Below are 12,782 nucleotides of genomic sequence, written 5' to 3'. Positions count from 1 at the left end.
TAGAGATTTTTTGATTTTGGTTGGTTCTATGTTAGGTTGGTGGTTTTTATTATTTTATTTTAATTTTTTATTCTTGTGGAAACATTTGCATTAATCTCCTTGATGGCTTTAGTTCAGGAACCATTTCAGTGTGACAGTAACAGCTTTGAAGTGCTAAGCGATTTCCCTGAAGAGTTTCCAGTTTGTTCCAAGAGTATCCACTTTTTCCCATGTGCAAGTGATGGGAAACGACATGTGGGTGCAGCTGTTTCTCTTATGTTGTTTCACATTTTACTTTCTCATTTTCCTCTTCTCAGCTTTGAGAGAGATCCATTTGTAGAGCTTTTAAAAATTCTTGGTTGTCGTACTTTTTTGTAATGTGAACTGCTTCATAAAATTATTTGAAACTTTTGTCACCCCAATTAAGTTCCACATCACTCTAATTTTATGAAGTTTTCTCCTTGCAAAATGTTTTTGTGTTCAATTAAAATCCTTGCAAAATCCAGAATTATCTTAAGCTCTGTTCCCAGTTACCTTACTTGATAGATCTTTGTCAAGAAAAGATGTGCAGCAGTTTCTCCCTTCAGGCACTTCAGCAATTTTCTCAATGCTACATAGTTACATATTCTGTTGTCAATAAAGAGAAGAGCAATTATGTTGCAAAGCAGAATTCATTGGACAGGCCCCTTTGTAACTGGAAACTTCAACTTGCTAATGTAAAGCTCAGCCAATTCTATGCTTTTATACCTATAGCCACCATTTTTAGTAGTGTATTTTATCTTTAAGAAATGTATTTATTTATATAAAATAAATATATTTTAAAATATAAGTCCTAGAAAAATAAACAATCAAACTTTATGGAAGGGAAATATAATTCCTTGCAATTAAATAACACTTTAATTAACATCATTAGTTTGTGTCAGCTCTGGTTTTTTTTTTCTCTGAAATTGAATAAGTTGAGAACTGAGAAGCTGCAGTACATTAAATAGCATGTTGTAATCATGTTTGTCACAGTATGGAAGAATTGCTTTCTTATAAAGATGGATTTCTGCTTTTTTTCTGATGCAAATTGAATTATTCTTCTATTTTGTGTTACTTTGTTTTAGGATTACACCCCGGAAATATGATGTCATTCAAGCATCTGAGCTTGGGCAAAAAGTTAGAAAAATCACTGCTGATGTTGGAGATTTAACACTAAACCGAAGGGAAACAAGGACCTCATTTACATTCAGGAAAGTGAGGAGGAGCCCTTGCAACTGCAGTAAGTTCCTTGAGGTGATGTATAAGTTAAAGTTGCTATTTATTGTCAATACATAAGTGGTTTTTTTGAGCAAACTGGTTTATTCTTTTGGGTAGTCTTGGCAGTCCTGCTAACTGTCCCTGAATGACTCTGGGTCAGGCATGCTATATGGCTTGAATTGGCTGCATCCATGTGGTTGCTAGAGCTTCTCGGTACAGGAAGGCATTTGGCTTGCTCCAGAGCCAGGCAAGTAATCTAGAACCTTGGATTTCATTGGGACCACAAGTGCTGAAGTAATAGAATAGAATAGAAATAGCTACTGTTTGTCAGGTTCCTGTCAGTTTTGGTTGTTTTTTTATTTGAAGGGGATGTAACATTGTGGAAAAAAAGTGCATTAGAGAAGCAGAAGCAGTCAGATCTGCAGTGATAGAGCCGTGTAAGTGCCTTAGGGCAGTACGGATAGTAATAATAGGTGGCTCAATGTTTACATGTAATTGAAGTCCATTTATGTCCTCAGAACAGAATTTCAGAGGTTGAATTGCTGTGATGTCATGATCTTTGATATTAGGGGTACTGTCTCAGTTTTAAAAACATAAACCTCTTTAACACAGCAGGATGAATGATCACTGTGAACAGCCTCTGGTACACATGGGCAGGTTGCTTGTTTTAAGGTCATAGCAGGAGGAATGAAGCAGTTTCTGCATGTTAATATTCCGGGTTTTATTTTATTTGGCTAAATTTAACCAACAAGGAATTACTTTAAACATATTTAATTTTTGTGTATCTGTTGCTATATCTAGTTTACCCATCTGTCTGTGACAGCCAGAAAGGACAGCAAAGGCAGGAACAACCTTCATTTCCCCACAGTCAGATGGAGGCCTTGAAGCTGGAGCAAGAATATGTACACAAGGTGTATGAAGAGATTGCCACCCACTTCAGCAGTACCAGGCACAGCCCATGGCCCCGAATTGTTGAGTTTCTCAGGTCCCTACCAAAAGGGTCGATAGTGGCTGATGTTGGTTGTGGCAATGGGAAATACCTAGGCATCAACAAGGATTTGTACATGGTAAGTAGTAGCTACTGTCATTTGTTTTCATTGGCACTAGTGTTTATTCCATTGTGAAGTTGTAGCATGTTAGAGCTTCAGCTGTGGGAAGAGAGCAAAGAACAGAAAGCTGCTTCCTGATCCAAGATCAATTACCAATTGTGTTAGGTTTCCACCTCTGTTCACTATGTGTATTACCTTTTACTTTTCCAAAGCCACTTGTGTTTTGCAAGTCAAAATAATGGTAATAAAAAAATAGTAATGGGTGCAGTGGATTGAAAAATTGTAATGGATGCTTTTGCCGTTGTTGTTGTTGAATAAGTTTATTAAAAGGAAAAATGGTGGGCAGTTTGAATACTTCCAACAAGTTTTTCATTTGGCTGGTGGGTGGGGAATGCAATGTACATGTCCTTGAAATCTCCACAGGCACCACTACTTTTCATATATCCTCTTCAGTTCCCTTTGCCCTGGTGGTATGACTTATTTGTGAATGATGTCACGTTTGGCTGTCCCACCCCTGGCTCTGTGCATAGGCTCAGTAAATATGCCAACAAAATTCTTGGGGGAGCCTCAGCTTCAGCACAGATTTCTGGCCTTTCCCTCACTCCCTTTTTCTTTACTTTTAGACAGTTCTGACATCATTCTTGCTGATGTTCTCGTCACTTTTCCTGTCTCACAGTCTGCACTTAGCCCAGCTTTACTTCTTTCCCTTCCTGTCAGGGGGACATGAAGCACATGCAAGTATGAACCAAGAGATAGTTTTTATTGCAGATATTTCAAAGACGTTTTTGAAAGGGTTAAACTTCCTGTTATTTTTACTCAGAAGAAATCTTAGAGGGGTGTGCATTGTGCTATCTGTTCTCCCTGTTCTAGGGTTGTCTGATGTACTTGTATTGTGAAACACTGAAATCCATCCAGCTTGAAAACTTCTAAGGCAAAGCATTCATTATTAATAATAAAAGTCAGACTTGTTTGTCTGTTTCAGGAGTTTCTGTCTTGCTATTTATATTCAGCTATAAAATAAAAGTTATTTACAGCCCTGTCTGTATTAGTAATGGATTTATTTCCATTACTGTTCTTATAAGCTAGAACAGGATCAACTGATTTATAAGTCGACATCTTTATGCCTGACTGCTGTAGCCTGAATACAATTATTAATGTTCTGTATGTTTCAGTCTTTCACTTCTGACTCTGGTAAGAAAAATTGACAAACCTGACTAGAGAGGAGAATAGTTTATCAGGGTACCATGAAGGTCACCTGGTCCTGGAATGAATTTGGTAAATGCCTGTTGTGTATGTTTGTGGTAGACTTCTAAGGCAAAACCTCTGCAAGACACTATTCAGAACTTGCCACCACCAGTCATTTTGCTGGACCCCACAGTTAACTGACTAAGGGAAAGATTTCGTATCTATTGGCAGTCAAATGAAAGCCAGCCCCTCTCCTCTGTTACTTTGGGAGTTATCTCATTTCATATGTACCTGCAGGAGAAATCCAAAATGTGAAAAATAACAGTGAAAGGGAGGAAACTTTTAAAGAAGCAGTTGAAACACTTGAAAAACAGAATCTGGGAGTTGCTTCATTCAGTAGGCCTCCCTTGACATTTTGTTTTCTATTGGTGACAACTAGTTGTTCTTGGTTGGAGAACTCTAGACTTTGAGTTTGCTTATTTTCATCTGCAAGGCAACACAGAGTCTCAGGAGGATGGATGTGACTCCTTCTTTCTACTGTATTTTTTTTTCTGTGTCAGCCGAAGTGTGGTTAAAGAAAAACTGGTGTATATTGTGTTTACAGATTTTTAAAAAACTTTTGACAAGGTATCTCAAAAAGACTACTGTGTTACTTCCATTTACTGTTGGTTGGGCATGGAGCTGAGGGTGAGGGGTTACAGAATATGCTTCACTTACAAGTACATTGCAGGGCATCAGCTTCATCTCTTATTTACTCCTTTTGACTTGGGGGCATAAAATCCAGGCATAAACTTAATCAGTTGCTGCCCTTCACAGCAATTGCTGTGACTCTGGATAAGTTTTCATGCACAGTGCACTAGAGCTCGTAGCCTAGGTCCCATTGGGAAAGAAGCAATAAAGCATTGCTGTGAAACTGGGAGTTATTTAGGGGCTGGGTAGAGCACTATTAGTACAGCTATGTAGCTTGGAGTGTTTTGACTCAAATACTGAAAACATGAAGCAAGCAATGTGCTGTGAAGGTTACTGTATGTATTTAGGTAGGGTACTTTAACTAGCAGTGCTAATGGTAGATCAAAGCTAAGGCAGCTCTCTTGATGGTTTTAATCTTCAAGCGCTGTCTGAAAATGTTTCCGCTGTGGCCTGTGCTATTGTATTTGTTTCATTTTCTTTGGATTATTACTTATAGTCTTATCTACTCAAATACCATGTGACAAGGAAATGCATGTGTCCAGCTATGCTGAGTGAAAATGACAGTGCAGTAATAGCTGCGTTATTCTGACATGGTGGAAGAGCAGCAATTCCGTGTCAAATTCAGATTAAGAATGTTTGAGTGAAAGGTGGAATCCCTGTCTGATGTAGTTAAGACAAAGATGGGGCAAAGATTGAATTTAATAAAGTTTCAGATTACTTTTTCTGTCTTACACAGCTTTTTTGTTTGAATGAATGCAAATAGATAAATGGTTTTAGGGTTCTTTTAACACAGTCCCCTCCCCATGCAACCTCATTTGGGGGAATTATTTTAATAGTTTAAGTGCTTTCAAGTTTAATATCCATATCTGTAAGCAGGGGTTTTATTATTACAGAATGCTACGTTTCAGCCTTACCCATTCCCCCCATCGCCACAAGGGTTTCATTCCAGAACCAGTTGACATCATAGCAAGGTATCTCATCAATTTTTATGAGCTTTAGCTCTGTCTTCCAGTTTCCAGTGTTCAGGTAGGTGTGGTGATGTGTAAATCCCACAGGAACATTCAGCATTCTCACAGGGCTAGGGTGTGAGGGAAAGATACTGAAGCCTTTGAATTTTGTGGTTTACATTTTTAATTGAACTGATAAACTGGTGGGAAATCCGGTTACAAACAACTGAAAATGCTATTGGGTAGATATATTTTTATTTATTTATCAAGAAATGACTCCTTGCTAGAATACTGATGATAGAAAGAAAAATTATGGCAATGCAGAAGCCCAGATAGTTTACTTTAATACAGATAGGCCTGTTCATGCGGTGTATGTCATTCTAAGGTAATAACATAGCTTGTGTTTCACATGACCTTGTAAGGCGCCCTTTTGGTGCAAGATGTGCATCTGTTTTCTGTATTACTGTGCCAAACTGGGATCCACTGGAACTCTACAAAAGTTTGATTTTGCCAGGGGGTGGAAAAGAGGGAGGATGAATCTTTGCTGTGGTATGGTTGCATAATGGGTAGGTTTTAGTTGCACAGGATCCACGTTGATTGAGAACAGATTCCGATCTGAAGGACTTTGTAGTAGTAGTAGGTAAAAGCAGGAAGGGTAAAACTAATTGGTAAAGGTATACCTGGAGCAACTTCACTGTACCTTGGTGATCAGAGGGTGAGGCAGAGGAAGCTTTCCTGTCCTTTTCTCTCAATGAATAGGAGTCATTAAAATTATGGGAGATCCGGGAAGAGAGCTCAGATGGAACTGGGCAACAGCAGCACAAAACCAGAATGAACACTGAATTACTTAGCTTGGTTCTGATGCTGTGTTACTGAGAAATTAACTTCACATTTTAGACATAGCACTTTGTTTCCACAAACACCCTGGCTGTATGCAGTGGAACACCAAAACACTACGTGAAGGGAATGCTAAAGGCCTGACTAAGACCACATGGAGCCAAGGAGATTTGTCTGTCTTGCTGTGGCTGTGCTGGTGTCTTTTTTTTTTTTTTTTTTTTTTTTGTGTGTGTGTGTTTGCTGGAATGTAATTTGGTTCCTTGAGGTTCTGGTGCTATTAGTTATAGCTGAGATGTTTCTCTGGGGAGCCACATAATTCCATTTCGCAGCTGAATTTCAGAGTTAGATGTCGTTTTCTTCATCAGTTGCTAATGTGCTGAATCAATCAGGTTTCCAGATACTTAAATGAACTAATTCTACCAGGTAGAGTTAGTTATAATGAAAACGTAGAAAGAAAATAGATAATGGTGGACAACATTGACCTGTCTTTACCTGTCTTCATTTAAGCTTGCAAGAAGATGTATTTCTTGCAGATTTGCAGCATCATTACGAAGCAAGTTATTTAGTGCCTTTTGGCTGCTAATAATCTGTTACAAACCACTGCATTAACTATATTTTATAAAACTTAGTTCAGCTACTCCTGGCTGAAACAGTGGACATGAAGGTGCCTAGGAATGCAAAGGAGTGGGACAGGATACCTGCTTGTGTTTTCCTGTTCCCAGGAAGCCAGTGCAGAGCTGCTTCAAACTCAGGCAAATCACAGGAGTTACATTTGTTTCTCCCTTCCCTTGTCCTCTTTTAGTCTTTGTTGGTATTTCCGTTAGTCTAAAGGTTTGCGTTACCCAGTGTGCCCTGAAGAGAGGGTGCTGTATGCCAGAATGATGACATGCTTTTGCCTCTTTCTTACGTTTTTGCTGGGGTTCTAGTTCTAGAGTTACAGGCCTCTGTACTAATACAGATTTCCTGACTTAAAACAGGAGTTAGATGTCAGTGTTTACCCAGATAAAATTAGTGCCTGAAATCCCTGTTAAAAATGTCAGTGGATTTTGGGCCCCAGTACATTGTCAGTGGCCACTTTGGACCTCCTGTGAGACATTGCCCACATCACAAAAAACAGTGAGAAGAGGGGCGGGGGTACCTGCCAAAAAGGCAAGGATGTGGGAATGGCTGCCTGGATTAAAATCTGAGAAGCTGACCTTCTTTGGAGAACTACTAAAAGGTGTAGAGCAACTTGCTAAGAGGTGGATTCAGCTGAATAGTCAGCCATGCTATTTGAGAATGTATGAGAAATCGGGGGTGGGGTTGGGGGTCCAGTAAGGAATTTTATTTGGAAAATTGGGAAAACAGGTGTAAGAAATGATTGAGAAGACTCGCAGATTATAAGAAGTAGGGAACCTTAAAAGTGTATACAGCTTGGCTCACCGAGAGATGTGCTAGATTCTGTTTGTGTTGGGCAGTGAACTGGTAGTGATTTATCTGCCTTGCTCCATTCTTCTAGAAGAGATGTCAGTAAGGACAGTAGCCTGTGCTGAGCATCAAAGTTAGAGATACAAACTGGCAAAACTTAAAGCATTACAGTTATATTTTGAGAATGTTTTAAAAATGTTTTGATTACACGTTTAATTCGAGAAAAATAAACCTGTTCTAAATGAAAACATTCCTTTGAAGTGTTTTCTGTAAATGGAGCTTCATCACATCAAAACTTTTATGTGCTTCAGAATGTAGAAATCAGTGAGTAACAGTATTGGGAAAAATTGAGTTTGGGGTCTCTGCCCCTTGCTGTAAATGTTTTCTATGCTTGTAAAAATCATTTATAAGCTCATTTTTCATCTGTAAGCTGGCATTGCACCACTGAAGTTAGCTGCATTTTGCTAGCTTATTGTTTTCTAACTGACTGTAACCAATGTGTTTTTAATGAATGCATGTTTCTTGTAAGCTACAAAATGCAGGAATGTGGTGATTATAATTCTTCTAAAAATATCATGTAGAGGTAGTTCTAGTAAGATGCTGAATTGGCTTAGCTTCAGCACCAACCATATCTATGGTGACTCCCTGTGTTCAGCATTTATGCATAGCACCTACTAGAATGTTTACATTTAAAACCACATATAAGTTTTAGCCTAATACACCTATTTTAGAGCAGCTGTACATTCAAAGTGATCCCTTTCAAAGTCTCCATTTTTACCGTGAAACCATCTTTTTGCCTTGGTTTTAGATTCACCTTATTATGAAGTCAGGCTTACTTATATTGTCATACTTAATTATTTGATATAATTTAGATGCAAATGAGGACTTCACATTCTGGCAGTCATGCCTTTGTTCTCGTTCTCAGTTCATTGGATTTCATCAACATACAGTGCAGTCCTTTTCAAGGTCATTTAGGGAGGGGAGGATTGAGTTCCGTTATCCATTTATCCATCCTGGTTTTACTATAGATGCACAGGGCCAAAGCAATTCTTTTGGGGAAAGCATGTTGTTAGTGGAAGTTGTAAGTATTCTTCTCCCTCCTTCTGCCAGCAGTGAACTTGGTCCTTTGAGTTTTATTAAATACTGCATGCTAATGTCTTAATTGCAACAGTAGTTGAGGGCACTGGTAATGAGGCATGGAATCTCTAACATGCAGGTTGTCAGCTAAATCCATTCCATGATGAGAGTAATTTAAAGACACTTCAGTTGCCTTCCAGCGTGAAGTTTGTTTACTTCCAAGTAAGCAAGAGTTTCCTTTTTTTATTCATAAATAACACTATTCACTCAGTGCTTTAGTAAACACAGAAACAAAGCCAAGGAATAAATGGGAAGAAGGCAATGCTAGGATTGGTATTTTCAGGTCTGTTTAGAGCTAATTGGCAGGACAATATGTACATATTCATAATACTGGTTTTGTGGAGGATTATCTGGGGTTGTCAGGTTGGCATTTTCACAACTGTTTTATTTACTTTGGACCAAAAGTCAGGGACCTGACTAGAAAGCAGCTTTCAGAACATACTGCTGGAACATAATCCTTGTTTTCTTCAAAACTGTGATGGCAGACTGAACGCTGAAGTGATTTGAACTGATATAATGAAAAGTTATGATGGAAAATACATTTATTTTCATTAATTGTTGCAAAAGAGATTTTTAATTTTAGCAGTACTGTTGGCTCTGCTGGGTTGATTAACCAGAGCAAGTTATTTGCTATTCTCGCATCAAGGATATTTTAGTATTCTTGCTGTGTCAAATGCAATAAACCATGTCAGCAGTAATTATTAAGGATTCTGGATCAGTCCTCTGGTATCTACTTGTTGCTGATCATTGAAGAAAATAAATTCAATATTCTCATGCAAGCTGAGTTTCATATATGACTTGGTAGCAGGGCTTTGGTTTGAGTAGTCAATGTGTGCAGCAGACATGAAAATGAGGGTGGTGCTTGCCTCGCTTTATTTGTTCTTTCAGAAGGGTCTTCACCAGTTTGTATTTATTGCTTTTATGCAAACGCATAAAACCTCTTTTCTAGATGCTTTTTCTTACCATCTTGGACCTGGATACTGAGCAAGGTTCAAAGTAGAAAACCAGAAACATTTTATGAGTTGTCCTGAAATGGTTTATAGGGGTCACTTAATTTGGACTGTACAGAACCATGGAAAATTATGTTGTGCTTAAATTTGTGGATTGTGATACTGCAGATGAAGGGGACTGTACCTGAGCACTTCCTTACTTACACTGAAATGATGAAACCTGGGTGATTAGTGAAGCTGTGCGACATACTTCAGTGATGCCACCAAAGTCACCAGATTTCTGTTTATACTTGTAGATTCAGCTTTTGTGAGTTCAGTATTTGGCTGCTTCAGATGTTGTCAGGTTACAAATGCCAATTTGAAAGGAAAAGGAAGTACTGAGGTTAGGTCACCTCTGGTTTTGCTGGTTTGAAGTTACATTAGGAGCCAGTTTTGAAGAACAGTTAGGTTGAAACCTGTTCTGTCTTTAGCACCCTGACTTTGAACCAGCTTTAATGAGCTATCTAATGTCTGGTCTGCCATCTTTGTTTTAATTAAGCGTCACAGGTTTTTTCTTTTTATCTATAACTGAGGACCATATATCCCTCTTACTTAAGGCTATTTTCTCACACTTTCTCTTGTTTGTATTTTAAACTAAAATGTGTTACCTCTGTAGGAGACTGATCTATTACTGTAAGCAACAAGTGAAAATAATTTTCCAGTCTTGTAATTATCCTCTCACGAAAAGCTTAATGAAGCACTTTCTGTTGTAGGTTGGCTGTGATCGCAGCAAAAACCTGGTGGATATTTGTGGAGAAAAAAATTTCCAGGCTTTTGTCTGTGATGCCCTGTCAGTGCCAATCCTCAGTGGTTCTTGTGATGCCTGCATCTCTATTGCTGTAATCCACCATTTCTCAACAGCAGTAAGTCACTCTTGTTTGTGCTCCACTGTACTGTTGTATTGCTGTGTAGAGTTACTAAAACTACAAAAAAACCCTGCTGGTTTGGGCTTATGAAACAAAAGGGGAAAACAAAATGGGGAGAAATCAAAGGTTTACATTTGCTAAAAGCAGTTGTAGGAGCAGAGTAAAGCTGTCGTGCTGCTGCTGCTTCTTAGACTTTCTCTTCACATTCCCCCTCTGCTTGTCAGGTGCCCTTGCACCTCCTGGCGCTTTGATCTAGGTGTTTGTGTGTTTGTGTTTTATTTTCATCTGCTTACAGTTAATGACACTGGAGAAGGGGCCTCTGCTTTGGGAGTCAAGAGGGATGTTACTTCCTGGCTCAGATCTTGATTGATTGGTTTTTTTTTTGTCTGTGCCTTCATTTTTTGCCTTTTTTTGTCTGCAGACAAAAGGGACATTACTTGCTAGTCTGCCTTATCTCTGGGCTGTGTAAGCTTCTCTTGGCAGGAACTGTGTGATTCTAACAAGCTTCTAGACCACGGAGCCATAATCTTAGGTGAGGCCCATTGGTCTCTCCATACCAGAAATACAGCAAATGTTTCCAAACCCAATATAAAAAAGTAGGAAGAAGTCTGTTTTGGAGAAGGCTGACATATCTTTGTTTGTGTGTCGGAAGACCTGTTTTTAAGCCGTAAATCTGACTCCTTCAGCTCAGACTTAGGGTGTGTATCATCAGGTATGGTAGATTTGAATTTGGGATTATAGATACTGAACAACCTTCTTGAAGAGGCATTTGTCATTTCCAGCTGGGCTCATACCGCACAGCACTGCTTTCAAATGGAAAGAGAATCATTCATGTTAGAAAAGAATTTTATGATTGAGTCTGACCACTAATCTAGCACTGCCAAGTCCACCACTAAACCATGTTCCTAAGCACCACAGCTACGTGTCTTTTAAATATCTTCAGGGGTGGTGGCTTGATCACCTCCCTGGGCAACCTGTTCCAATGCTTGACAACCCTTTTGGTGAAAAAAATCATGTTTCAGTGAGAATTGTGTTTAGGAAAATGTCTTGTCATAGTGATGGTCTATATTATAAATGAAAATGAATAGTGGAAAACAATTCCTCTGATGTTTATTGTATCTTGGGGAGAACAGGAAGAACAGGATGAATTGCTGCCATTCCATTGTCCTGTCTTTTTGGTTATGTATAAGCGCTTCCCACTTTTGCCTTTTCTTTACAGGAGCGGAGACTGGCTACTATCCGTGAACTAGTGCGGCTTCTAAGACCTGGTGGAACAGCACTCATTTATGTCTGGGCAATGGAACAAGAATACAAAAACCAGAAGTCTAAATACCTTAAGGAAAAGAATGGTAGTGAAGACAAAGAGGAGGAAATTGATAGTGGCACAGCCCAGAGACCACTTTGTGATCCAATGCCTGATAGCAGCAGCCAAGTCTTGGCACGTTCTGACCAACCCCTTAATGACTCCAAGGATGAAGGCTGTGATGCAAAGCCAGTAGCGGATTCCAGACTGCCTGTTCACACTAACCGAACCTCCTTTCACTCTCAAGATTTGCTGGTTCCCTGGCACTTGAAAGGTGGCACTAAAAAGAAAGGGGAAGGCGTTGATACAGTGCTGTTACCAGCTGGCTCCAAGGAATCACAAGAACTCAGCCCTGTTTTCCACCGCTATTACCATGTGTTCTGTGAAGGGGAGCTGGAAGCAGTGTGCAGAACCCTGGATTGCGTGAGGGTTCAAAAGAGTTACTATGATCAGGGAAACTGGTGTGTGGTTCTAGAAAAGTTGTAGCTTGTGATGTTTCCTCCACCATCTGTGGTGTTTTGTTTTTTTACAGCGTGAAAGGTATTTTTAATGCAGGCTGCAGCTATTACCTCTTTTAAAATAGCAGAATAAAGATTGTTTATTGAGTTAATAACAGTAATTAGCACTTTGTGTGTATGTTAACAAAATAATGGCCAAACTCAGATACTACCTCTGCAGAATGTTTATTTTAGTTTTGTGAATTACAGTGTAGAGAATTCGGTGGGGAAAATGCTGGCCATGGAAATCTGTAAGGCCATTGTTCATATTTTAAAGACGAAGGGCCTGGTTCTCCCTTCTCTTACACCAGTTCATGCCTCTCTACAGCCAATTGTAGTTGAGCTCTGGGCAGGAAGGATAGAGCTGTAAAGGACAGAGTTTTTCTGTAAAACTGTGGGTCAGGGAGCAGGGACCAATGGTATGTGAAGCAGTTTAGCTGAAGAGTTGAAATGTTGCTAGAAGTATGGTCCTGCCTATTTCAGTGTCTGTCAGCAGTCACAGATATTTCAGTTTGGAATTTACACTCTTGGTTGTGGTAATAATGATTTCCTCAAGGTGAACTGGAAAGCCAGTACAGATATCACAACCTTTTGCTCTTCCTTGACACTCAAGAACCCACAATTCGTGCTGTTACTCCCCAGATTTCTTTAGCTCTT

General features: G+C 39.3%; 1 protein-coding gene across 8 annotated transcripts in view; it reads left to right on the top strand.

Annotated features, from left to right (window-relative positions):
• ALKBH8 (alkB homolog 8, tRNA methyltransferase) overlaps positions 1-12,243 on the top strand; it is a 49,952-nt gene extending 37,709 nt beyond the window's left edge. For all 8 annotated transcript variants that reach the window (XM_056327644.1, XM_056327643.1, XM_056327650.1 and 5 more), the window contains 4 exons: positions 1,086-1,240; positions 2,020-2,285; positions 10,173-10,322; positions 11,545-12,243. In XM_056327644.1, coding sequence (XP_056183619.1) covers positions 1,086-1,240; positions 2,020-2,285; positions 10,173-10,322; positions 11,545-12,114 — 1,141 coding nt within the window. In that variant the 3' untranslated portion in view covers positions 12,115-12,243. The remainder of the gene's footprint in view (positions 1-1,085; positions 1,241-2,019; positions 2,286-10,172; positions 10,323-11,544) is intronic.
• Positions 12,244-12,782: the final 539 nt, after the last annotated feature.

This window comes from Falco biarmicus, chromosome 2, assembly GCF_023638135.1.
Source record: "Falco biarmicus isolate bFalBia1 chromosome 2, bFalBia1.pri, whole genome shotgun sequence".
NCBI classification, from domain to species: Eukaryota; Metazoa; Chordata; class Aves; order Falconiformes; family Falconidae; genus Falco; species Falco biarmicus.
This window is presented reverse-complemented; position numbering and strand designations above follow the sequence as displayed.